The 25,565-nt window shown below is 43.4% G+C and overlaps 1 protein-coding gene across 3 annotated transcripts in view; it reads left to right on the plus strand.

Moving 5' to 3' along the window:
• Positions 1-25,565, plus strand: part of col12a1a (collagen, type XII, alpha 1a) — a 394,452-nt gene that overhangs the window by 263,576 nt on the left and 105,311 nt on the right. For all 3 annotated transcript variants that reach the window (XM_063055440.1, XM_063055439.1, XM_063055441.1), the window contains 5 exons: positions 5,717-5,881; positions 6,404-6,442; positions 9,557-9,695; positions 22,810-22,952; positions 23,320-23,429. In XM_063055440.1, coding sequence (XP_062911510.1) covers positions 5,717-5,881; positions 6,404-6,442; positions 9,557-9,695; positions 22,810-22,952; positions 23,320-23,429 — 596 coding nt within the window. The remainder of the gene's footprint in view (positions 1-5,716; positions 5,882-6,403; positions 6,443-9,556; positions 9,696-22,809; positions 22,953-23,319; positions 23,430-25,565) is intronic.

The following is a 25,565-nucleotide window of genomic DNA, read 5'->3' on the forward strand; positions in this document are numbered from 1 at the left end:
AGAATAAAGAATTGTCCTGCAGTGATGGTTGTCTGCAACCAACCATCAAGGAAATAATAAGAGAAGTAATGGAACAGACGTGATTACTGAGCATGGATCTGATGGGCCAAAATGTCATAGTCATAGAACACTACGGTACAGAAGCAGACCCTTCAGCCCATCTAGCCTGTACTGAACTATTAATCTGCCTAGTCCCATTGGCCTACATCTGAACCGTAGACCTCTATACCCCCATCACTTCTCTTAAATGTTGCAATCGAACCCACATCCACCACTTCCACTGACAGCTTGTTCCACACTCTCACTACCCTCTGAGTAAAGAAATTCACCTTCATGTTCTTCTGAGACATTTCACCTTTTACCCTTAAACTGTAACCTTTAGTTGTGGTCTTACTCAACCTCAGTGGATAAAGCCTGCTTGCATTTACCCTATCTATCTCCCTTATAATTTTGCATACCTCTATCAAATGACTCATCATCCTCCAACATTCCAGGGAATTAAGTCCTAACCTATTCTACCTTTCCCTATTACTCATGTCCTCAAGTTTTGGCAACATCCTTGTAAATTTTCTCTGCATTCTTTCAATCCTATTGATAACACTCCAGTAGGTAGGTAACCATAACTGCACACAATACTCCAAATTAGGTCTCCCTGCCCCTCCCTGAATCACAATAGATATGTTAAAATTTACTGGCCAAACTAATTTCTCTGAAAACATGAGTGAAATGTCCTATCATCCTGACACAGGTATAGATACGGTGAATGCAAACTGGCTTTCTCCACTAAGGATGGGTGAGACTGGATGTAGAGGCCATGGGTCAAGGGTGAAAGGTGAACATGAGGAAGAACTTATTGAATCAGAGGGTGGTGCGACTGTGGAATGAGTAGCCTGCAGATGCCGTGGATGAAGTTTCAATGTCAACTTTGAAGAATAGTTTGGATAAGTACATGAATGGGAGGGGTATGGTCTAGGTGCAGGTTGACGGGACTAGGCAGGATAGCAGTTTTGGCCTGGATTAGATGGGCTGAAGGGCCTGTTTCTGTGCTGTGGTGCCCTATGACTCTATGTGTCCACCCTTTCACAGCCACTGGAATTGATTGTGCTCTGGCAGAGTTCCTGGTTTGTGATGTGATTGACTGTTGCAGACCATGCCCTGTAACCACAGCAGTGAAATGAAACATATTTTTACTGTCGGGCCACATGGGCAACACTGATCATCTATGTAGCTCAGGTCATTCCCATTTCATGCACTCTTGGACAAGGGTTAACTGTTTATCATCGTGGGAGGTTTGTGTGCTAAATTTGATCACAAACCTGCTTCTCAGCTCCCACACAAGAAGTTGGAGCTGGGAATTAGAATGTCTATTTTCCTAAATTATTCAGTCTGACTTATAATCATTGAATTACCATTCACTCCAATCAGCAAACAGACAATAGCAAATGGACTAAAATGCTGAAGCATTCTTGGCAATGGGTATCAAATGGCTGCCTGAGTATGAGGAGTCAAATTTAAGCCCGGTCTGCTGGCAAGTCCTTCACAAACAGACTTTGATCCACTGATTATTCTCAGACGATGGGATGGTGTGTATTAAACTGGAGGTGTGGTGAGGTTAAATACAGTGTGATAAATAACTAAGCATCAGATTGCATACTGATGAATAAATCACATGATCAATAACTTAACTAAATTAAAAATATCATTCCACTCTTTGAGAGAGAGGCAGAAGAAAGGAAATTACTGGCTAGTTCGTCTGACTTCAGTGGTTGGAAAGATTTTGGAGTTCATTATTAAGGTTTTGGGGTACTTAGAGACGTATGGTAAAATAGGCTATAGTCAGTTTGGATTCCGAGAGGGGAAATCTGCCCGACAAATCTGTTGGAATTCTTTGAGGAAAGGACAGACAGGATAGACAAAGGAGAGGCAGTGGATGTTGTTTACTTGTATATTAAGAAGTCCTCTGACAAAGAGCTGCACGTGAAGCTGCTAAGCAAGGCAAGGGGGCGGCACAGTAGCATAGTGGTTAGCACAACACTTTACAACACCAGCAACCGAAGTTCATTTGCCACTGCTGCCCACGACCATGTGGGTTTCCTGCAGGTGCTCCAGTTTCCTCCCACAATCCAAAGGCATTCCAGTTGGCCATTGTCCCATGATTGTGCTAGGATTGAATCGGGAGACTGCCTGGCCTTACACCTCCTCCCTCACTACCGTTTAGGCTCCCCAAGAGCCCCTCAGATGATGTAATTGATGGCTTTGCATCGTCCGCAAACCTGGAGTTTTGAGAAAGACATAGATTGGGAGAATGGGCAAAGAAGTGGCAGTGTGTGGTTGTGCACTTTGGTAGAATGAACAAAAGCAGTCTCCAACTACAGTCTGGTAAACTCAGATTATATTCAGTGATCACTTTATTAGGTATGCTGTATACCTGCTCGTTAGTGCGAATATCTAATCAGTCAATCATGTGCCAGCAAGTCAATGCATAAAAACAGATGTGACCAAGAGGTTCGTTTATTGTATAGCCCAAATATAAGAGTGGGAAAAAATGTAATCTAAGTAACTTTGACCGTGGAATGATTGCTGGTGCCAGATGGGGTGGTTCGAGAATCTTAGCAACTGCTTATCTTCTGGGATTTTATCAGACTTTACAGAGAATGGTGCGAAAAATAAAAAAAACAACATCCAGTGAGCATCAGTTCTGTGGGAGAAAACACCTTGTTAATGAGAGAGGTCAGAGGAGAACAGCCAGACTGGTTTAAGCTGATTGGAAGGTGACAGTAACTCAAATAACCATGCAATACAAGAGTAATGGGCAGAAGAACATCTTTGAATGCATAACGTGTCAAACCTTGAAGTGGATGGGCTACAGCAGCAGAAGACCACAAGCGTACCTAATAAAGTGGCCACTGAGTCTATGTCACCTTGAAATTATACCTTCAGTTTCATTTACTTGTGGGGACATTCAGGAAAACAAAGAAACGCAATAGAATTCAGGAAAAAATTGTAGGGATTTCCAAGTTGTGTGCCTTAACCTATTTTAGTGCATTCTGTCTCAGAAGACTGACCTTGGATTTCCAGACTTTCCATTTAATTATGTTGCCAGGTCTCTACTGAAAGATGTCATTATTTAACCGCAATTAAATTACGAACATGGGAGGGCCAATTTAGCCATTACCAACATTCTTCCCACATCAGTGGTTCATGGGTTGAAGTGATCCATGGTGAGTCCATTTATGCACAATGATACACGTAGTTTCCCGCAGTCACCACAGTGTAAATGCTCTGTTAGTGTGGGATACCACATTCCTGACCAAGTCAAACAACATAGAGCACTGACTCATCCACATTGATCCAATGACTACAGAGTATTGAACACAGAACAGTATGGCACAGTACAGCCCATGATGTTGTGCTGACTTTTTAACTGTCTCTAAGATCAACCTAACCCTTCCTTCCTACAGAGCCTTCCATTCTTTTCAATCGTGCACCTACCTAAGGGTCTCTTAAATGTCCCCATCCCCATCAAAGCATTCCATTCACCCACAACTTTCTGTCAAAAACTTACCTCTGACCTCCCCCCCCATACTTTGCTCCAATCACAAAATTAAGTTGCCTCATATTAGCCATTTCTGCCGTTAGAAAGTGTCTACTCTGTATACTCCTCTTATTATCTTGTACACCTCTGTCAAGTTACCTCTCATTCTCCTTCACTCCCAAGAAAAAAGCCCTAGCTCAGTCAGCCTATCCTCATAAGACACATTCTCTAATCCAGGCAGCATCCTGGTAAATCTTCTCTGCACCCTCTCGAAAGCATCTTATTTATAATGAGGCAATCTGAATCGGACACTATATTCCAAGTGTGGTCGAAGCAGGGTTTGAAAGAGCTGTAAAATTACCTCACGGCTCTTGAACTCAGTCTTCTGACAATGAGGGCCAACACACCATACACCTTCGTAACAATCCTATCAAATTGCCCAGCAGCTTTAAGGGATCTCTGAACGGGGACCCCAAGATCCCTCCACACTGCCAAGAATTCTGCCATTAACCCTTTATTCTACCTTCAAGTCTAGTGTGGATACAACCCATGTTGTAGCTCATGAGTTTTATTTAAACATATTGAGCTACCGACGTTGATTAGTTTACACAAGCTACTTAGTACCAGGTTCATGGCTGACCAGTGTCTCTACCACTGAGAACATTCTCAGCCTCGTCTCAGTTCTCAGAGATCAGATGTGAAGATTTATTGAACGGATCAATCAGTAATTCATTATAGTTAAGAACACAGCTGTCAAAGTTCAAAGTAAATTTTATTATCAAAGTACATATTTGTCACCTTATTAAACTCTGAGATTCATTTTCCTGTGGGCGTACTCAGCAAATCTATAGAATAGCAACTATAGCAGGACCAGTGAAAGATCAGCCAGAGTGCAGAAGACAACAGACTGCAAATGCAAATAATAAGAAGCAATAAATAATGAGAACATGAGATAACGTGATAGAGTCCTTAAAGTGAGATCATTGATTGTGGGAACATCTGAATGGATGGGCAAGTGAGTGTAGTTAACCCCTTTGTTCAAGAGACTGATGGTTGAGAGGTGGTACCTGTGCAATCTACGTGATGGCAGCAGCGAGAAAAGACACTGACCTAGGTGGTGAGGATCTCTGATCAGAATCAAGTTTATTATTACTATCTTTTAGGATATGAAATTTCTTATTCTGCAGCAGCAGTACAGTACAAAGGGATACCTTTGCAATAAGTTAGAAAATAAATAAATGTTGCAAAAAAGAGAATAACAACATAGTGTGCATGGGTTGATTGTCCAGTCAGCAATCTGATTGCAGAGGAAAAGAAACTGTTCCTAAAGGGTTGAGTGTGTGTCTTCAGGCTCCTGTACTTCCTCCTTGATAGTAACAATGAGAACAAGTCATGACCTGGATGGTGAGGGTCTTTATTGATGGAAACTAGATTCTGGATGTATCACCTACTGAAGATGTCCTCAGTGGGAGAGGGTTGTGTCTGTGATGGAGCACTGCGTGTGATTTGAAATGGGTGTTTTGTTATACAAGTTGTTCCCCGTTGAGGACTGCTGGGTAAGTGTCCAGACATCTTCAAGAAGCAATGGCGCAAAATGGCTGCGTCCGTCATTAAGGACCCCCATCACCCGGGACGTGCCCTCTTCTCATTGCTACCATCAGGGAGGAAGTACAGGAGCCTGAAGACACACACTCAACAATTGAGGAGCAGGTTCTTCCGCTCTGCCATCAGATTTCTGAATGGTCATTGGACCCATGGACACTACCTCACGACTTTTTTTTTTCTCTTTTTGCACTATTTATTTAATGTAACTATTTTATACGTATATACTTACTGTAATTCACAGCTTTTTTCTCTATTATTATGCATTACATTGTACGACTGCCACAAAGAAAAGACACTTCACAATGTGTGCTGGTGGTATTAAACTGGATTTTGATTCTGTTTCTGACAAATGCTGGCAGTGTTTTTAAACTGGGGAGAGGGAGAGAGAGAGGGAGAGAGAGAGAGGGGGAGGGAGAGGGTGAGGGAAAAAAAGCAATACTCCATGGAAACAGGCCTGTCATCTCAAATTGTCCGCACTGACCGAGATAGCCATCTAATCTTGTCCTATTTGCCTGAGTTTGGCTCATTTCCCATTTCCCTTGACATCTTTCTCACAATGTTGTCTTTTCCATGCAGGTTACAGTGTGTTTGTCGTGGGGGTCGCTGACATTGACATCAATGAGTTGAAAAACATTGGCAGCAAGCCCAGTGAGAGGCATCTCCTCTTTGTGGATGACTTTGATGCCTTCGCGAAGATTCAGGATCAGCTCATCACCTTCCTTTGTGAAACAGCAACTTCAAGTGAGTTGTTCCTCTCCCTGTCACTGACGGTCATCACTTCCCTCTTCTGATGAAATACTTCGGATGCTGGAGATATGAAATGAAAACACAAAATCCCAGAGATATTTAGCAGGTCAGGCAGCATCTGTGGAGAGAGAAACAGAGTTAACATTTCAGTTCAGTGACATTTATAACTGGAAAATGTGGGGAAGGAAGACTGCAGATGAACAGGTTGGTGTGGACAAAGGGGATGTCTCTAAAGGGATGTCCAAAAATGCTAGATGACGCAGACAATGCTGGTGTAAGAGTGAAATTTTCCTATTAATTCAGTAGGTCAGATAGTATCTATGAAAATGAGTTGGAATTTCAGGCTGAGACCCTTCACAGGAAGGAGACCTGAAGAAGGGTCCTGACCTAAAGATGTTGCCTGACCTGCTGGGTTCCTTCAGCATTTTGTGCATGTTGCTCTCGATTTCCATCATCTGCAGAATCTCTTGTGTATTTCGTTTCCTATTAACGTCCATTTTTTTTGTCTTATTGCAGCTTGCCCACTGATATATCTCAATGGATTCACAACACCAGGTAAGGGGACATTGGTTTGATTTTTGTTTCCTCACCGAAAAGGTTGAGATGGATAATAAATCAGTCATGGTGGAAAGGCAGTGCAGACTCGATGAGCCGAGTGGCCTAATTCTGTTCCTCTGTCTTATGTACTATGAGACCGCCATTACTGAGAAGGGGGGTGACAAGGTAATGTAGCAGTTCCGTGTGGTTCCAACAAGCTGGGTGCAATTCCTGCCACTGTCAATAAGGAGTTTGTGTATCCTCTCCGTGATCGTTAAGGTTTCCTCTGGCCACATTCCAAAGATGCACAAGTTAGTAGGTTAATGAGTCATAGGGTTGTAATTGGCGATGAGGGCTCATTGGATGAGAAGTGTATATTACCGTGCTGTATCTCGAGGTAAATGTGATCTGATACTGGAGTGCGGCTTTCAAAATTTGGTTAAATTATTGTTTATATAATATTCTTCTTAAAATTAAAGCCTTGTAAGGCTGTCATCAGAGGTCATCTTTCCACTGCACATTGGAACTACCCCTCAAGAGTCTTCCTCATTATCGTTATTGTTGTCACATATTTCAGTGAAAAGCTCCTCTTGCATATTAGTCATATTGATCAACTACCCATCCCTGCACCCCTTCCTATTTTTTTCTCTCCCTCCCACTCTCCCACTCTCACTTTCTCCCTCTCTCTCCCCTGCCCTTCTCCCTCCCTCTGTCCCTCACACCCCTTCTCTCCCCTCCTTCTCCCACCCAATCCCTCCTCCCTTCCTCTCCTCCTCCCCCTCCCCCTCCCCTCCCTCCCCTCTATCCCCTCTCCCCCTCCCCTCTATCCCCTCTCCCCCTCCCCTCTATCCCCTCTCCCCTTCCCTCTTTTTCCTTGTCTCCCTCTCTCCTCCCCCTCCCTCCCTCTTTCCTTGTCTCCCCTTCTCTCCCTCCATCTCCCCCGTCCCTCACCCTCTCTTACTTCCTCCTCCTCTCCCCATCTGCACCTCTAACCCTTCCTCCCTCCCTGCTCTCCTCCCTTTCTCCCTTCCAGCTCCCCTCCCTCCCTCTTTCCCCTCACTCCTCTTCCCCTCCATCTCCCCCTCTTCCCTCCTCCTCCCCTCTTCTCTCCTTCTCCCCTCTTCTCTCCTTCTCCCCTCTTCTCTCCTTCCCCCCTCTTCTCTCCTTCTCCCCCTCTTCTCTCCTTCTCCCCCTCTTCTCTCCTTCTCCCCCTCTTCTCTCCTTCTCCCCCTCTTCTCTCCTTCTCCCCCTCTTCTCTCCTTCTCCCCCTCTTCTCTCCTTCTCCCCTCTTCTCTCCTTCTCCCCTCTTCCCTCCTTCTCCCCCTCTTCCCTCCTTCTCCTCCTCCTCTTCCCTCCATCTCCTCCTCTTCCCTCCATCTCCTCCTCTTCCCTCCATCTCCCCCTTCCCTCCATCTCCCCTTCCCTCCATCTCCCCTCTTCCCTCCATCTCCCCTCTTCCCTCCATCTCCCCTCTCCCCTCCATCTCCCACTCTCCCCTTCCATCTCACCGTATCCCCGCTCTCTCCACTGTCCCCCCTCCCTCTTGCCCTCTCCCCTTCCCCTCTCTCCCCACTCCCTCTCCCCCTCTCTCCCCTCTCCCCCTCTCTCCCCTCTCCCCCTCTCTCCCCTCTCCCCCTCTCTCCCCCTCCCCTCTCTCCCCCCCTCTCCCCTCTCCCCCTCCCCCCCGCTTCCTCTTCCTCTCCCTTTCTACCCTCCAGAATGAAAAAGTTTAAGATGTGTGTGATCATTTCCAGACATGGTCTGGCAGCTCAGTGAATTGATCAGAATCACGTTCATTCTCACTGGTCTGTGTCATAAAAATTGTTCTTTTGTGATACCAGCACAGTGGAAGGATAAAATTATGCTCGAAGGTACAATAAAAATATACAATAAAGTAAATAAATAAACCGTGCAAAAAGAGAGCGAAATGGCAAGGTAGTGTTCATGGACCACTCAGAAATCTGATAGCGGAGGGGAAGAAACTGTTCCTAAACTGTTGCGTGTATATGTGTCTTTGGGCTCTGTGTCAATGTGTGTGGGAGGGTGGAAGATCCGGATACAGATTTACTTATCACATCTACATCGAAACTTACAGTGAAATGAGAGCAAATGGAGGGAGGAATGGGGTTTGTTTCACTGTCGCTTTGTTGCCTGCTGTGTTCTCTGCGGTCCTACCAGGCACCGTACACATGTTAAGTTGGCATCGGAATGTGTGGTGACACATGTGGGCTGCCCCCAGGATTTCCTTGGGTCATACAGTCATAGAGAAGTACAGCACAGACACAGGCACTTCGGCCCATCTAGTCCATGCTGAAACCATTTAAACTGCCTACTCCCATCAACCTGCACCAGGACCAGAGCCTTCCATACCCCTACCGTCCATGTACCAATCCAAACTTCTCTTAAAAGTTGTGCTACAGCTCATTCCACACTCTCACGACACCCTGAGTGAAGAAATCCCCCCTTGTGTTCCCCTTAAACTTTTCATCTTTCGTCCTTAACCTCTGACTTCTGGTTGTAGACCCACCCAGTTTGTGCTGATTGTTTGTTAGTAGGTCTTGTTGGTTGTTAATAGAGATGTTGTATTCCTTTTATGTACCTGTGTTAAATAAATCTGAGTTTGAATCCTGTCACTTACCCCAGGTGGCAGTTAACTCCTTTTACTGCACAGGAAGAGCAGTCAACTTGAGTCAGCATGTCACTCAACTGACAGACCATAAGACCATAGTAAAATAGGCCATTTGGCCCATCGAGTCTGTTCTGCCATTTCATCATGGCTGATCCATTTTCCCTCTCAGCCCCAATCTCCTGCCTTCGCCCCGTATCCCTTCATGCCCTGATGAATCAAGAATCTATCAACCTCTGCCTTAAATAAAAGCAGTGACTTCGCCTCCACAACTGACTGTGGCACCGAATTCCACAGATTCGCCACCCTCTGGCTGAAGATTTGAATAGTAAATAAATAATAAATAACACACATTCCGGTGTCAACAAAGTGTGCCCGCAAAGCTTGGCATAAGAACACAGAATGCAAATCCAACAGGATTTCAATACTCTGCCATTATATGATAGAGTTTACATTACATAGGAGACTGGATGTCTAATATAAAGTTTTTATGGTCTTTTTTGAAGGTTTCAGAATGCTGGAGGCGTTCAATATGACAGTGAGAGATGCCGCAGCTGTCCCTGGAGTGTCTATGGAGCCAGGGTCTTTCAACAGCTTTACGTCTTACAGGATTCATAAGGATGCAAACCTTCAGCAACCTACAGTGTAAGTTATCAGTGCTCACAGCTTGGTTACATTTTAGACTATAAGACCATAAGATGGAAGAGCAGGATTAGGCCGTTTGGCCCATCGAGTCTGCTGTGCAATCTCATCAAGGCTGATCCAATTTTCCTCTCAGCCGCAATCTCCTGCTTCTCCCCGCGTCCCTTTGTGCCCTGACCAGTCAAAAATCTATCAACCACTGCCTTAAATATACATAAAGACTTGGCCTCAACAGCTGCCTGTGGTAAAGAATTCCATAGATTCACCACTCTCTGGCTAAAGAAATTCCTTCTTATCTCCGCTCTAAAAAGACACCCATCTATTAGGAGGCTGGGTGCTCTGGTAGACTCTCCCACCACAGGAAACATCCTCTCCACATCCACCTATCAAGGCCTTTCAACATTTGATGGGTTTCAATGAGGTCACTCCTCATTCTTCTGAATTCCAGTGAGTACAGGCTCAGAGCTGTCAAACGCTCTTCATATGACAAGTCATTCAATCCTGGAATCATTTTCATGAACTTCCTTTGAGCCCTCTCCAGTTTCAACATATCCATTCTAAATTGTGGGGCCCAAACCTGCTCACAATACTCCAAGTAAGGCCTCACCAGTGTTTTATAATGTCTCAACATTACATCCTTGCCTTTACATTCCAGTCCTCTTGAAATGAATGCTAACATTGCATTAACCTTCCTCGCCACGGACTCAACCTGAAAATTAACCTTTAGGGAATCCTGCACAAGGACTCCCAAATCCCTTAGCACTTCATTTTTATTTTGTATTTTCTCTCCATTTAGAAAATAGTCAACCCTTTCATTTCTTCCACCAAAGTGCATGACCACACACTTCCCAACACTATATTCCATCTGCCATTTTTTTGCCTGTTCTCCCAATCTGTCTAAGACCTACATCTTCAAAGTCGCCTGCCCCTCCACCTATCTTCGTATCTCATGCAAACTTCGTAACAAAGCCATCAATTCCATCATCCAAAACATTGACATATAACATAAAAAAAATCAGCCCCAACACAGACCCCTGTGGCACACCACTAGTCACCAGCAGCCAGCCTGAAAGGTTTCCCTTTATTCTCACTCTTTGTGCCTCCAGCCAATCAGCCACAGTTTTCTCCATATTAGAATCTCTCCCATAATACAGTGGGCTCGTAGCTTGTTAAGCAGCCTCATGTGTGGCACCTTGTCAAAGGCTTTCTGAAAATCCAAGTACACAACATCAAGCAATTCTTCTTTGTCTATTCTTTTTGTTATTTCTTCAAGTAATTCCAGCAGATTTGTCAGACAAGATTTTCCCTTGAGGAAACCATGCTGACTACGGCTTATTTTATCATGTGCCTCCAAGAACCCTGGGACCTCATCCTTAATAATTGAATCCAACATCTTCCCAACCACTGAGGTCAGACTAACTGGCCTATATTTTCAGTTCTTCTGCCTCTCTCCCTTCTTGAAGAGTGGAGTGACATTTGCAATTTTCCAATCTTCTGGAACCATTCCAGAATCAAGTAATTCTTGAAAGATCATTGCTAATGCCTCCATGATCTCTTCAGCCACCTCTTTCAAAACTTTGGAATGTTCACCATCTGCTCCAGTTGACTTATCTACCTTCAGACCTTTCAGTTTCCCAAGAACCTTCTGTATAGTTATGGCAATTTCAGGCACTTAATTCCCTGGCGCCTCGAACCTCGATAGTGAAGATTGATGAAAATACTTATTCAGTTCGTCTGTCATTTCATTATCCCCCACTACTACCTCTCCAGCATCATTTTCCAGCAGTCTGATATCCACTCCCACCTTTCTTTTACACTTTATGTACCTGAAGAAACCTGTGGTAACCTCTTTAATATTATTGACTAGCTTACTTTCATATTCCATTTTTACCTTTTTAATGACTTTTATTATTGTCTTCTGTTGGTTTTTAAATGCTTCCCAATCCTCTAACTTCCCACTAATTTTTGCTCCATTATATACCCTCTCTTTGGCTTTTATGTTGGCTTTGACTACTCTTGTTCGCCACGGTTGTGTCATTTTGCCTTTAGAATATTTCTTTCTCTTTGGGATGTATGTATCCTGTCCCTTCTGAATTGCTTTCAGAAATTCCAGCCATTGCTACTCTGCCGTCATCCCTGCCAGTCAATTCTGGCCAATTCTCTCATGCCTCTTTAGTCCATTGCAATACTGGTACCTCTGACTTTAGCTTCTCCTTCTCAAATTTCCAGGTGAATTTGATCATATTAGGATCACTTGCCCCTAAGGGTTCTTTACCTTAAGCTCTCTAATCAATTCTGGTTCATTGCACAACACCCAATCCAGAATACCTGATCCTTTCATCAGCTCAACCATGAGCTGCTCTAAAAGCCATCTCGTAGGCATCCTAGAAATTCTCCCTCTTGAAATCCCGCACCAACCTGATTTCCCCAATCTACCTGCATATTGAAATCCCCCATGACATTGCCCTTTTGGTATGCATTTTCTATTTCCCATTGTAATTTGTAGGCTACATCCTTACTGCTGTCTGTGAGTCTGTATGCAACTCCCATCAGTGTCTTTTTACCCTTGCAGTTCCTTAGCTCAATCCACAATGATTCAACACCTTCTGACCCGAAGTCACCTCTTTGTAATGATTTAATTTCATTTTATGCCAACAGAGCAATCCCGCCCCCTCTGCCTTCCTGTCTATTCTTTCGATACGATGTGTATTCTTGGATATTAAGCTCCCAGCTCTAATCTCTCAGCCATGATTTCGTGATTTCCACAACATAATACCTGCCAATCTGCAACTATGTTGCAAGTTCATCTACCTTATTCCATATGGTGCCCGCATTCAAATTCAGTCCTGTATTCACCTATTTCCATTTTGTCGCACCGTGCTCAACCTTTTGATTCCTGCTTTGCCTGAAGTCTTACCAACATCCACCTGCACAACCTCTCCGCCAACTGTTCTGGCGCTGTGATTCCCATCCCTCTGCATCTTTAGTTTAAACACAATTGTGAGCATTAACAAACCTTCCTGCTAGGATATTAGTCCCCGTTCAGTTCGGGTGCAAGCCATCCCTTCTGTGCAGCTCCTGCTTTTCCTGGAAGAGAGCCCAATGATCCAAAATTCTTATGCCCTCCCTCCTACACCAACTCCTTAGCCACATATAATCTTCCTAGTTGTAGCCTCACTAGCATATGGCACATGTAGCAATCCTGAGATCACAACCCTGGATGTGCTGCTCTTTAACTTAGCTCCAAACTCCCTATTCAGAACTTCATCATTTGTCCTACCCACATCATTGGTACTTACGTGGACCACCACTTCCAGCTGTTTACCCTCCCACTTAAGAATGCTGAGGACTTGATCCAGGATTTCCCGGATCCTAGCAACCAGGAGGCAACATTCCCTCCGGGAATCTCATTCTGACCCACAGAACCTCTTCTCCGTTCCCCTAACTAATGAATCCACTATCAGCACAACGTTCCTCTTCTTCCCCCTTCGCTTCTGGTTTACAGAGGTAGACTCAGTGCCAGAGACCAGACCACTGTGACTTTCCTCTGTTAGGTTCCCCCACCCCCCACCCCCCGCCGACAGTGTCCAAATGTGATATACCTGTTGTTGAGGGGGATGGCCACAGGGCTACTCTGCACTGGCTCCTTAACCCCTTTCCCCTTCCTAACTCACCCAGTTTCCCGTGTCCTGCACCTTAGATGTAACTACCTCCCTGTATGTGTTATCTATCACTCTTTTAGCCTCCTGAATGATCTGGAGTTCATCCGATGCCAGTTCCAACTCCTTAATGTGGACTGTTAGAAGCTGCAGCTGGATGCACTTCTTGCAGTTGTCGTGGTCAGGGACACTGGAGATCTCCCTGCCTTCCCACATCCCGCGAGAGGAACATTGCACTAATCCTATCTGGCATCTCTGCTATCCTAGCTGTGCAGATATAAAGAAGAGAAGGAAAAAAAACTTGAGCTTTTCTTTCCTTTGCTTTCCCTGAGTGAAGCCTCTCTTTGCCAAAGTCTCAAAAGAGCTAAAGCCTTAAGATTACCACTCTGAATGTGTCCACTCAGGCGATGGCTGCTGGGCTTGCTCCTGGTCTCCTTTAATTTTCTTTTTCTAATTAATCCCAAACGCTGATTGAAAGTTTGAAGAGGAGGGGACATCAAAAAGGCCCCGAGGATAAAATGCGGGAGCAGTTCACGGCAGCGTGATAGAGCTTTGACCAGTGTCAGTCAGTGTTTGGGATTAATTAGTGAAAATTAAAGGAAGCCCAGGGTTGGCCACTGGTCAAAGCTCTATTTTGTAGTTGGTCCTGAGAAAACCTCTTTCTGTATCTATCCTGTGGAATCATTAGGCCATTCTTCTAAACTCCAGCGAGTACAGGCCCATAGCCTTCAAACACTTCTCATGCATTAATCCTTTCATTCCCAGAATCATTCTTATGAACCTCCTTTGGATCCTCTCCAATGCCAGCATATCCCTCCTTAGACGTGCGGCCCAAATAGATATCCCTTGGTTGGAAATTGATATCACTGTTTGAAATCCCTGTTGGCCATAGTTCAGCAGTGAAGCTTCTGTCTCTGTATGTGAAAGTTGTGGATTCAGGAACCACCTCAGAGACTGGAATAAAGAATTAAAGATGGCACCTTGGTGCAATGTTGAGATCCCTGAGGGAGTTATAAACTCAAGTCTGAATTCCAGTATTATCTGCTGTACCGAAAAGTAGTTGTCTAGCAAGTAAAACTATAACATAAGCTTCCTTGAAAGTGAAGCAGCTGGATTAGCCTGCAACACACACAAAAAACTGAGCAGGTCAAGCAGCATCTATGGAGGGCAATAAACAGTCGATCTGAAGCAGTGTCCGTTTATTCCCCTCCTTAGATGCTGCCTGACCTGCTGAGTTCTTCAAGCCTAAAATTTTTAGGGCATTTTCAAGGTGAGATTCAAGATCCAAGATTGTTTAATGTAATTTCCAATACACAAGTGTAAAGGAGAACAAAATAATTGTTACTCTTGATTCGATGCAGCACAAAAAAGACCACATAATATAAAGCACATAAAAGGCATCCGTTATTCTTGCGAGACCATGGATCTGCACCTGGAAAGTCTTCACTCTCCAGGGCGCAGGCCTGGGCCAGGCTGTATGGAAGACCAACAGTTGCCCATGCTGCCATTCTCCCCTCTCCACGACACCAATGTTGTCCAAGGGAAGGGCATTAGGACCCATACAGCTTGGCACCAGCGTCGTCGCAGAGCAATGTGTGGTTAAGTGCCTTGCTCAAGTACACAACACGTTCGCTTGGCTGGGGCTTGAACTCACGACCTTCAGGTTGCTAGTCCAATGCCTTAACCACTTGGCCACGTGCCCACACATAATAATGATAAAAACACAATAAATATAAATACTTAAGTTAGCTTATATTCACTGGTTGATTGTATGCCCATAAAGTGACACTAGGCACGGGAGTGTCTATACATAAGGTGACTCTGATAGGAAACGATAAAGTAGTGGTGGTTGGGCTTGTGGAGGGGTGAGTTAGTTAGTGGAGGTGTTGATCAGCCTTACTGCCTGGGGAAAGTAACTGTTTTGGAGTCTGGTGATCTGGGTGTGGAAGCTACGTAGCTTCCTTCCTCCCTCCCTGATGGGAATGGGACAAACAGTCCATCAGCGGGCTGGCTGGGATCCTTTGAGAAGTTACTGGTCCTTTCCTGGTACCTGTCTGTATATATGTTCTTGGTGGTGGGTAGACTAGTGCCGGTGATGTGTTGGGCTGTTTTGACTACTGGTTGTAGAGCCTTCCTGACCGTCACAGTGCACCTTCCATAACAGAAGAAGGAGCTCTGAGGGGCCCATTTTTCACGATGACTACCTGGAACGTGCTGCCAGAGAATGGGTGGAGACAGATACAGTTACTGAGTTTTAAGGCAATACAGACCATTAGTAAATGCTACTGGTAGGCACACAAAATTAAATTTTCACTCACTTTGCTGACTGCCTGAAGGAAGTGCCTTTTCTGATTTATTTCGGCAGCAAGACATGTTCTCATTTTCCAGTGACTGATTTATATTTCCATTCGATGACTTAATTTAACTGTGTAAAAAGAGTATATCAGAATGGGCTACAGTTTTTTCCAAATATAGTTGGGAGACTTTGTAGTTTCAACGTGGTTTTTCAACAAATGAGAGTTTATTGCCCAAAGTTTACATCTTGCCCTCCCACTGAACTGACAGATTTTCTATATTATTAGAACTGCAAGAAAACAAGAGCGAATCAAGTAGAAACATAAAATTCTAACAGGATCTGACAAACTAGAACTCTGGAGCCCAATCCACCCCAGGAGCTTGCATTTTCCACATTTCCCAAGAAAGAATCTCTTGTGTTTATGATTTTCTGCTCCCTGAAGAAGTTTAAGTCTTCTCTATGACAGGGGTTCAGTGACAGCCCCTCTCATTGCTTCCCCCTCTGTGGTCTTAGTCATAGTCATACTTTATTTATCCGGGGGGAAATTGGTTTTCGTTACAGTTGCACCATAAATAATTAAATAGTAATGTTATGCCAGGAAATAAGTCCAGGACCAGCCTATTGGCTCAGGGTGTCTGACCCTCCAAGGGAGCAGTTGTAAAGTTTGATGGCCACAGGCAGGAATGACTTCCTATGACGCTCTGTGTTGCATCTCGGTGGAATGAGTCTCTGGCTGAATGTACTCCTGTGCCCGACCAGTCCATTATGTAGTGGATAGGAGACATTGTCCAAGATGGCATGCAACTTGGACAGCATCCTCTTTTCAGACACCACCGTCAGAGAGTCTCTGCTGCTCTCTAACTCTTTGACTATAGTACTCATCCAAACTCCTCCTTCCCCTCCGCCCCACCATTTTTCTGGCTTTTGGCCCTTCTTTTCCAATCCTGTCGAAGAGTATCAGCCTGTAACGTCAGCTCTTTATTCCCCTCCATAGAGGCTGCTTGATCTGCTGAGTTCCTCCAGCACTTTGTGTGTGTTGCTCTGGATTTCCAGCATCTACAGAATCTGTTGTGTTCAAAATACTCGCAAGAAAGTGTTCACAGGGTTCTATATGTGGACTTAGATAATAAATTTACTTTGAACTATGTCCACTCACAGAAAAAGCTACAGAGAAGATTGATTGGAGTTGTGTCAGGGAAGAGGTTTTTTTTCCAGTCTCCGGTGATACCTATACTTCAACATCTAACTTATTTTTATAAAGTTCTTCATTCTTTCTATTTATTGGATGTTGTTTTTAGTTGTATGTTGCACCAACATTTCACAGCAAATTCCCAATGCAGCTAAATGTATATGGTGAATAAAGCTGATTATTGATCCCACTTGGGAAGTGGTAGCTAAATCAGTAAGGTTGAAAGAAAACAGGGAAAATTTAAAAGGATGTTACCAAGACTTGCGGACCGGAGTTACGGTATAAGGCAAGGTTGATAAGGTTAGGACTTAATTCACTAGTGTGTAGGAAGTTAAGGAGAGATTTGATAGACGCATACAAAATTATGAGGGGTATAGATAGAGTAAGTGCAAGCAGGCTTTTTCCACTGAGTTTGGGTGAGACTAGGACTACTGGTCATGGATTAAGGGTGAAAGGTGAAATATTTAGGGGGGGACATGAAGGGAAGCTTCTTCACTCGTAGGGTGGTGAGAGAGTGGAACGAAAACGAAATGCCTGTGAAATGTGGATTTGATTTCAAGATTTCAGAAAAATTTGGATAAGTACATGAATGGAAGGGAGATGAAGGGCTATGGTCTTGGATGCAGGTTGATGGGAATAGGCAGATAAATAGTTTGGCATGGACTAGATGGGCCAAAGGGCCTGTTTCTATTGCTGTGGTGCTCTGTGATTCTCTTCAGATTACTGGATTGATATTCAACTGTCTGGACTATTGATCTGGAGACATTAGGTCGTGTCCTGTCAGGAGCTAAGTTCTGATGATGAGGATGATCTGGAATTTGAATCGGAATGACAAGATCAGTGACAGTGAAGGTATTGGGTGTTGTAAAGACCCAACTGAGGCACCGACGTCTGTGAGGGAAGGACATCCACCACCAGTAGAACCGCATTGGTTGATTTCTAAACCACCAATCACGGCTCTGCTTTCAACCAATCATGGATTCTCAGGTCAGGCCTCATATATTAGGAGGAAGCAAATACAAGTTCACATGGTGGCGTGGTAGCATAGCGGCTAGCACGGTACTTTATAGCATTAGCTCTAAGATCAGAATTCAATTTCCACCACTGCCTGCTCAGTGTTTGTATATTTTCCCTGTGACCCTGTGTGTTTCTTCCAAGTGCTCTGGTCTCCTCCCACATTCCAAAGACATACGGGTTAGTAGGCTAATTAGTCACGTGTGCAACCGGTTAGGTGCGGGCTTGGGCTGGATGGGATTGTTACATGCTGTAGCTCTAAATAAATTAAAACTAAAATGGCTAATTCATACCTTCCCTCCAAAGTGACCCAGCAAGCCATATGTTATTTAAGTGAACATAGTACGAGGATTATAGAACAGTACAGCACAGTATGGGCCTTCAGTCCGTCAGGTTCTGCTGACCTCCTTCACGAAGATCGTTTTGTGAAAGACCGTTATCTACCAGAGGAGAGAGTGTAAAAAGCAGGTGACAAGAGAGGGTCCAGAGGAGATTCTCGAGAATGATCCTGGGAATGAAATGGTTAATGTATGAGGAGCATTTGATGGCTACAGTTGCCAGAGTTTAGAAGAATGAGGGGGATGTCATTGAAACCTATTAAATATTGAAAGGCTCAGATAGAGTGGATGTGCAGAGGATGTTTTCTATAGTGAGGGAGGCTAGGTCCAGAGGCTGCAGTCTCAGAATAGAAGGATGTCCCTTTGGAACAGAGATGAGGAGGAATTTTTTTAGCATGAGAGTGCTAAATCTGTGGAATTCATTGCCATAAACGGCTCTGGAGACCAAGCTGTTGGGTATATTTAAAGCAGAGGATGATAGTTGCTGATCAGTCAGGGTGTTAAAGGTTACAGGGAGAAGGCAGGATTTGAGAGGGAAAATAAATCAGCCATGGTGGAATGGTGGAGCAGACTGATGGGCAAACGGCCAAGTTCTGCTCTTTTGACTTACAGTCTTATGGACAGATGCGTCTTACGGTCTTATGGACAGATGTGCTGGAAATCACGACGCTTTTTTAAAGTAAAAAAAAAAGAGAGGAGGCTATTCAAAGCTCTGTAGTGCTGGATGGTGCTCTATCCAACAGAGGAGGTTTCAGATAAAAAGGACATAAATAACTTGTTTGTTGTGAACTGAAAGGAGAGTGGACACAGATGAAATACAAACTTTCTGAGAGAGTTGGCGAAGGAATTCAAAAGGAAAAATTGTCATACTTGGTGAAGTGGGGAGTCAGGATTAACTGAAATCTCTTTCAGAGTACTGGCACAAACACTGAATGTTTTATAGATACTAATAATGGTGCCTTTCTCAGTCTTTCCAACATTTGGTATTAGAATTGGAACTGGTTTATTATTGTGACATGTTCCGAGATACCATGAAAAACTTGTCTCGCATACTGTTCATACAGATCAGATCATTACACAGTGCATTGAGGTAGAAGAAGGTAAAATAGTAATAGTGCAGACTAAAGTGAGACAGATACGGAGAGGGTGCTGTGCAGGTAAACAATAAGGTGTAAGATCATAACGAGGTAGGCTGTGAGGCCAAAAATCTCCCTTTTTGTACAAGAAGTCCTTTCAAGAGTCTGATGACTGCGAGATGAAAACTGTCTTTGAGCCTGTTGGTATGGGATTTCAGGCCTTTGTAGCTTCTGGCTGTGGGAGGAGGTATAAGAGGGAATGTCTGGGTGATTTACTGAGAACAGAGACCATGGAGGGAAGGCTGGTTCTTGTGATGTGCTGAGCTTGTCCACAACTCTGAGCAGTTTCTTACGGTGACATGCAGAACACCTGCTATATCACTAGATGAAAAATCTCTCCACATCCATTCTATCTAGACCTTTCAACATTTGATAGATTTCAATAAGAGCCTTCCTCTTTCTTCTGAACTTGAGCAAGTACAGGTGTAGAACCACCAAATTCTCCTCATAAATTAACTTTTTCATTCCTGAGATCATTTTCACGAACCTCCTCTGGATGCTCTCCAATGCAAGCACACTTCACGCTCCTAATGAAAAGAGAGGTTCTATCTCATTACAATTTTTTCTAAATCTAGGTGTAGAATAATTTGTTTAAAACTAGTCTGTAGTACAATGCGAGTCCAAACATGACTAGAGTCACAGAAAAGTACAGGAAAGAAGCAGGCCCTTCAGCCCATCTAGTCCATAGTGATCTATTTAAACTGCCTACTCCCATCGACCTGCACCTGGACCATAGCCTCCATTCCCCTCCCATCAGTTTACCTATCCAAACTTCCAAACATTGAAATCAAGCTTGTATGCACCACTTGTTCTGGCAGCTCGTTCCACACTCTCACAACCCTCTGAGTGAAAAAGTTTTCCCTCAGGTTACCCTTAAACTTTCCAACTTTCATCTGGATATCAGGGAACTTTGGCAAAATCGATGGAAAAGGTGTGATGAAATGAAGGGTTAAATTTCTGAGCTGTTTATAGAGAACTGAATTTACATTTTGTAGATGTGAACAGTACTTAAAATGGATCTTGGTCAGTGTAGTATTACTGTCTAACTTTAACCTCCAGTTCAAACTTGGAAAGGTAAACTACAAAGAGCAAAGCAAGACAGACTGGGAACTCAATCAGGTGATGTCAGTTTTTTTCTGAAGGGAAATGAAGGTGTCTACATCAAACAATCTCCTGGAGGCCTAGACGTTTCCTGAAGTGGGTGAGCCTAGGACCAGAGGGTACAGCCTCAGAATACAAGGACATCCCTTTAGAACACATATGAGGAGGAATTTCTTTAGAGTGGTGAATCTGTGGAATTCATTGCCACGGATTGCATGTGGAGAACCTAGTCACTGGGACACAGTGAATTTGGTTAATTGGGCCATCTGTTAATCAGGGCCTCCACTAAGTTGAGACAGCTCTTAAAGAACAAAACCTATTCAACAAAATAGCTGGGATTTCCTTTGTTAGGGACACTATAACACGTAATTGGGACAAGAGGCTGTTGCTGAGCAGCTTCTAATGAGCATCAGTCACGTGCATTTGTGTGGCTGTTAGACACCACACCGTGCTTAGAGTGAATAGTTTTTAAATAGCGTCAGTTGTCTGTGTTTCTGTTCAAAAAGCACTGATTTTTGTCACAGATGTTGGCAAGAAATAAGCAGTAAGACAATTCAGAACTGTTTTGCTCACTATGGCTTTGAGCATTCAGGCTTGGAGTTGCCTGAAATGGCCGGGAATGAAAATGAAATGATTTCACTACTTCAACGAGTTAGAAATTACAAAGAATTTGAAGATATCGTAACTCATCTTGAATGAAGATTTGGAAAATGTAATCTTTGATAGCATTGTATGAAGGCAATCGATTATCTGCACTGATTTTGTTCATTTACAGTATCAAAAGAACACAACAGTGTACTTTAGATGAGTTCCTCTGTTAACAATCAGGAACTAATACATAGTTTTATGGTACTGTAATGTTATTAGCAGTGTTCTAATTTGTTCTGTATAGTATTTAATTTTTAATACACAATTTGTTACTCAGTTAAATGGTGGTTTATCTTTTTTTTATACATTTTTAACTATTTCCATGAAATTTTGGCTAATTGGGGCAGCCACTTAATTGTGCTGGTCCCGCTATGCCCCAATTAACTGTAATCCATTGTATTTAAAGCAGAATTTGATAGGTTCTTGATTAGTCAGGGAATCAAAGGTTATGGGGAGAAGGGGGTTGAGAGGGATAACTAATCAGCCATGATTGAATGGCAAAACAGAATCAATGGGTTGAGCAGTATTTGAGGGAGCAAAGGTGCACCTTCCAGGGTTTCAGTCCAAAACATTGACATTTCCCTTCCTCCATGAAGGCTGCTCCTTTCCCAGAGGACTGTTAGATCAGACTGCAGCCTCTGCAATCCCTTGTGCCTCTTCCATCACTGAGGGATAGTAGAAGCATTTGCTTGCAATCCTTGAGATACATCAGCAAGCAGAATCACAGAATGGTAATACCACTGTGACCAGTATGTCTTCATAAGAAAGTAGGAGCATGATTAGGTGCTCGGCCCGTCAAGACACTGTTAAATATAATCATAGCTAACCTCTTCACTCTTCTGTGCCACTTTGCCATAACCACTGTGCTGCAATCTTCCAAGTATTTCTTGAGTAAGATCAGTGATCCAGCTGGTCTCATTCACCCGCTCGCTCTACATAAACTTGCAGTTTATGGATTATTTTCTTTAGAAGAGAGGAGGCTTAAGGGAGAATTTAATTGACTTTTCTCAACTTAGAGGAGCCTTAATAAAGTAAGCAGGAAGTATATTTTTCCTTCAGCAGAAGGGCCAAAAACTGTTTTGGAAAAAAGTTAGAGTGGAGATGAAAAACTGTGTTTTCAGCTTGGGGATTGATGAGGTCTGGATCTCATTACCTGAGAAGGAGAAGAAGACAGAAACTTTCATTATGTTTAAACAATACATGGGCATACCTGAAGGGCCTGTAACCTGTGCATCTATTGTTCTATTGCTGGATGTATGATTTAGGTTGAAGAATATTTTTTTGGTCAGAAGAAATAAGATGGAATGAATGGACTCCAGCTGTGTTATGCAGTGCATTTTCAGTGTCTTCTGTGCTGGTTTTATCCAAATTCAAGTTCAAGTTTAATTACTATGCAACCATTCAGAACTATAGCCAAATGAAATATCTTTCCTCTGGAGCCAAGCTGCAAAATACATTACCAAAGGCACAGAGCACACTGCACGTAGGACAAGTAGAACATCTGGTATCCAATTTCAGAAAAAAAATACACAGTCACAAAGAGAGAAAAAAATAATAACATGGCTCGAGTCCCTGTGAGACACGAGTAGATTGATGGTATGTTGTTGTGGTCCAGTTTGATCTTCCACTGAGTAAACACTGGAAGGCAACATAAAGCAAACATCAGAGGGCAACCATGCTTCCTTTTGATCAGTTAGGTTCTGGATGGCCAATTAACTCTGTTTATTGTCCAACAGAGACATCCATCCGAGTGGTTTGCCATCAACCTACACCATTATGATGCTTTTCCGCATTCTCCCAACCACCTCTTCTGAGCCCTTTCTCATCTGGCAGATAGTCGACGAAGACTACAAGCCAGAAGTTGGAGTTCTTCTAGATGGTAAGTTGCATTTCTCATTGTAAGTTGCAAGAATAACCTGTAAGAGCAAGAGAGGGGGAAAATTAGTAAGGTAGTGTACATAGGTTCATTGGCCATTCAGAAATCTGATGGCACGGGGGCAGCAGCTGTTCCTAAAGCATTTGAGTGTGTGTATTCAGGCTCCTGTACCACCTCCTTGATGGCAGCAATGAGAAGAGAGCATATTCTGGGTGATAGTGGTCCTTAATGATGGATGCCGCCTTTTTGAGGCATCACCTTTTGCTGGTGAGGCTAGTCCTGATGATTTTGACACTCCAAATTAATGGAGTGTACTGTGTATTTCATCAATGAACTACACCTAGTAATCATTTGATTCCTCATGTTACAGGTAACAGCCAAACACTATCATACTTTAACAAGGATGAGAGAGGAGAATCTCAGACTATCACATTTGATAACGAAGATGTAAAGAAACTATTTTATGGAAACTTCCATAAGGTCAGTGTTGTTTTATTTTTAATGGATTTTTATTTCCTCGTGGATAAAACATGTCTCTTGTTGGGCTACTTGGTCCTTGAGACGTTGGGAAGGCAGTGTTTGCAGGAATGCAGCCTCTCGGGCAGGGATTCTCATCACTTTTTATGCCATGGACGCTTATCCATTAACAGAGGGGTCCGTAGATCCTATGTTACAAACCCCTGCTCTAGAGCAATGGCATAGGCCATTTCAAGGTTATACTTTAATAGAACATAATACATTAGGGCCATTGGCTCACGTTGTTATGCCAACCTTTAACCTACTCTAAGATCAGACTAACCCTTCCTTCCTACATAGCCCTCCATTTTCTATCATCCATGTGCCTATCTTAGAGTCTCTTAAGTGCTCCTAATGTATGTGGCTCTTTCACCATCCCCTACAGTCCATTCAAGATTCAAAGATTCAAAAAACGTTATTGTCATTCTAACCGTACATCAGCTCTGCAGGGCAGAATGAGACGACGTTTCCCAGGAGCAGTGCAATCATAACATAACAAATGCAACACTAAATAATAAACATAACGATAAATAGTAAAACACAACAGCCACATGTCAGTTAAAATCAAGTTATAAGTGTCCAAAGCAGAGTCAGGTAGAGTAGCTATTTCGCAGTCTGACTGCCTGTGGGAGGAAGCTGTTTAGTAGCCTTGTGGTTTTAGTTTTGATGCTCCTGTAATGTTTGCCTGATGGTAGAAGAACAAACAGTTCATGGAGAGGGTGTGAGGGGTCTTTAATGATGTACCGTGTCTTCTGGAGGCATCGACTCTGAAAGAGGTCTTAGACAGAAGGTAGGGAGACCCCAATAACCTTCTGCACACTCACTAGTCTCTGCATAAAGAACTTATCTCTAACATCCCCCTGTACACTCCTCCAATCATTTTAAAATTATGTTCCCTTGAATTAGTCATTTCTGCCCTGGGAGAAGTCTCTGGCTGTCCACTCTGTTTGAAACTCATATTATTTTGAACACCTCTATCAAGTCACCTCTCATCCTCCTTTACTCCAAAGAGAAAAGGACTTGCTTGCTCAGTCGTGCTCTCGAATCCAAGCAACATCCTGGTAGATCTCCTCTGCACTCTCTCTAAAGCTTCCACATCCTTCCTATAAAGAGGCGACCAGAACTGAACACAAAACTCCAAGTGTGGTCTTGCCAGGGTTTTATAGAGTTGCAATACTATCTTGCAGCTCTTGAGCGCAATCCCCTGACTAATGAAGGCCAGCACACCATAAGCCGCCTTAATAACAACCCTATCAACTAGCACAGTAACTTTGAAGGATGTTTGACTTGATTTCTTTGACTTTCAATCTACCTGTCAGTGAGGAAGTTCTCATTATGTCCTGTCAGAGACATCAAGCACCAGTACAGGGTCACAATGGGTGAAGGAATCCTGATCAACTACAATGACACCTCAGTTTAACAACCAGTTATACAGACGTAGACATGTAGTAAAGAGGTGCAACCTGCTTTTTACCCAAAGGCCTGATCTGTTTCATGCAAGTGAACACCGTTATGTCCAAATCAGCTTTAATATTACTGGCATATGTCATGAAATCTGTTGTTTTGTGGCAGCCGTATATTGCAATACATAATAAAAAGAAGTATAAATTATAATGAGAAATATATTGTATTTTGTATGGTGAGGCCTAACTTCGACTATTCCAGTGGTGCAGTGCTAGCTGGAGTGCACTGGAGTGCGTCTGGCGCATCTTTAAGAAAAAAGCTGAAATAAAGAAGATAATTAATTAGGTGCCGCCCAGGGTGATCTGAGCATCTCAGAAACTGCTGATCTCCTGGGATTTTCATGCATAACAGACTCTGGAATTTACAAAGAATGGTGCCAAAAACAAAAAAAAAATCCAATGAATGGATTTAACAAGATGTTTTCGCTCACAGAACAGCCACTCGCTGGATGTTTTTTGTTTTTGGCACCATTCTTTGTAAACTCCAGAGTCTGTTGTGCGTAAAAATCCCAGAAGATCAGCTGTTTCTGAGATACTCAAATCACCCTGGGCAGCACCTAATTAACTAGCTTGTTTATTTCGGCTTTTTTCTTAAAGATGTGCCCGACACGCTCCGGTGTGCTCCGGCTAGTACTGC

Source organism: Mobula hypostoma, chromosome 8, assembly GCF_963921235.1.
Source record: "Mobula hypostoma chromosome 8, sMobHyp1.1, whole genome shotgun sequence".
Classification (NCBI taxonomy): domain Eukaryota; kingdom Metazoa; phylum Chordata; class Chondrichthyes; order Myliobatiformes; family Myliobatidae; genus Mobula; species Mobula hypostoma.